Raw genomic sequence first — 1,250 nt, 5'->3', positions numbered from 1 at the left:
CAGGCAAGGCGGGGTGAGTGGGGGCGCGTGGGGTTGAGGTGGGAGTGAGCTTACCAGTTGGAAGCCCCCACTGTCGGAGGTGACGATGGGGATGCCGTTGTTCTCGAAGTAGTGCACGTCGTTGGCGTTGATCATGTACACGGTGCCTGCAGGGGCGTCGTCGCGCAGCTTCTCCCTGATGTTCATGTTGGCGTCCAACTGGCTGGCTTCGCCCGCCGGCTCCTCCTCCACTATCCAGCTCTCGATGAACTTCTTCAGGCTGTCCGAGGGGGAGGCGGTGTTGCCTGCCATATCCTGCAGGTCCTGGCCTGCACGCATAATCGCACTGAGGCCAGTTCAAACGGGGCGCAAAAGCGACGTACCTGCGGTCTGGTGGGGGTTCTGCAAGTACTGGGCGGGGCGGCAGGATGGCGGGTAGCACTCCTGCGGCGGGCCCCGTCGGTGCTGGTAGTGCTGCGCGTACTCCGGCCCCCGGTACTGCGCGTAGTTGGGGCCCGCCTGCATTTTGGGGTGCATTCCGTGGTAGTTCAGGTGCATGGGCATCGCGTCCGCGTAGCCCCGCCTCCCAGGCGACAGGCTCCGCCCCATTTGGGGGTAGCGCGAGTCGGCGCCCATCTGCAACTGCCGCGGGTAGTTGCACGACGTTGCCGGGTAGTTCGCGTAGGGGTGGGGCGTGTTCATTGCGTAGCTCGCGTTAGGGGAGTAGGGCGGCTGGTGCATCGATCCTGCAAACATTCAAAGGTCAAAAGCAGCACTTAAAGCGCCTTCACACGGTGACACCGACTGTCATTGTTTGAACACTCGAAGGTGACAGAGTCGCATCGTTAGTGTCAAATTACTCGTTGTCGAGTGACAGTTGAGACTTGTCGCACTCATGATACAAGGAATATTCCTTTTAGCGTCATGTGTCAGACTAGTTGTCGAGATGTAAACACCAATGTCAACTAAACAAGTGTCAAATTACTACTTGACTTGTAGTTGTAAGTGTAACCACCAGGGGGCGTCCAGACTTGACACTGTGCCGGGGCGGATCCAGCTTTAAAGTCAGGGGGGGGAGTTATGTAGAAAAAATACAGTCTTCTGATGTTTATGAAATTAGAAAAATGATCGTCGTTTTCTGCAAGGGTGGAGCAAGATTATTGCAAAATTTGATGGTTTCCGTCCCGTTTTACATGTTTCTCGGAAGCAAAATGAGCAAGAACGCTCGTTTTTACATCATTCCAGAGATAACTAAATGGCCTTTATTCGAA

At 55.4% G+C, this 1,250-nt stretch overlaps 1 protein-coding gene across 1 annotated transcript in view; it reads right to left on the bottom strand.

Moving 5' to 3' along the window:
- The window catches only part of LOC109543015 (tetratricopeptide repeat protein 28), a 39,796-nt gene extending 39,115 nt beyond the window's left edge, over positions 1-681 (bottom strand). The window contains exons 1-2 of the mRNA XM_048665742.1: positions 363-681; positions 72-308 (exon numbers count right to left, since the gene is read on the bottom strand). Coding sequence (XP_048521699.1) covers positions 72-308; positions 363-681 — 556 coding nt within the window. The remainder of the gene's footprint in view (positions 1-71; positions 309-362) is intronic.
- Between the last annotated feature and the right edge of the window lie 569 nt (positions 682-1,250).

This window comes from Dendroctonus ponderosae, unplaced genomic scaffold, assembly GCF_020466585.1.
Source record: "Dendroctonus ponderosae isolate FM_Combo_2020 unplaced genomic scaffold, Dpon_F_20191213v2 Dpon_F_20191213_4, whole genome shotgun sequence".
Classification (NCBI taxonomy): domain Eukaryota; kingdom Metazoa; phylum Arthropoda; class Insecta; order Coleoptera; family Curculionidae; genus Dendroctonus; species Dendroctonus ponderosae.
This window is presented reverse-complemented; position numbering and strand designations above follow the sequence as displayed.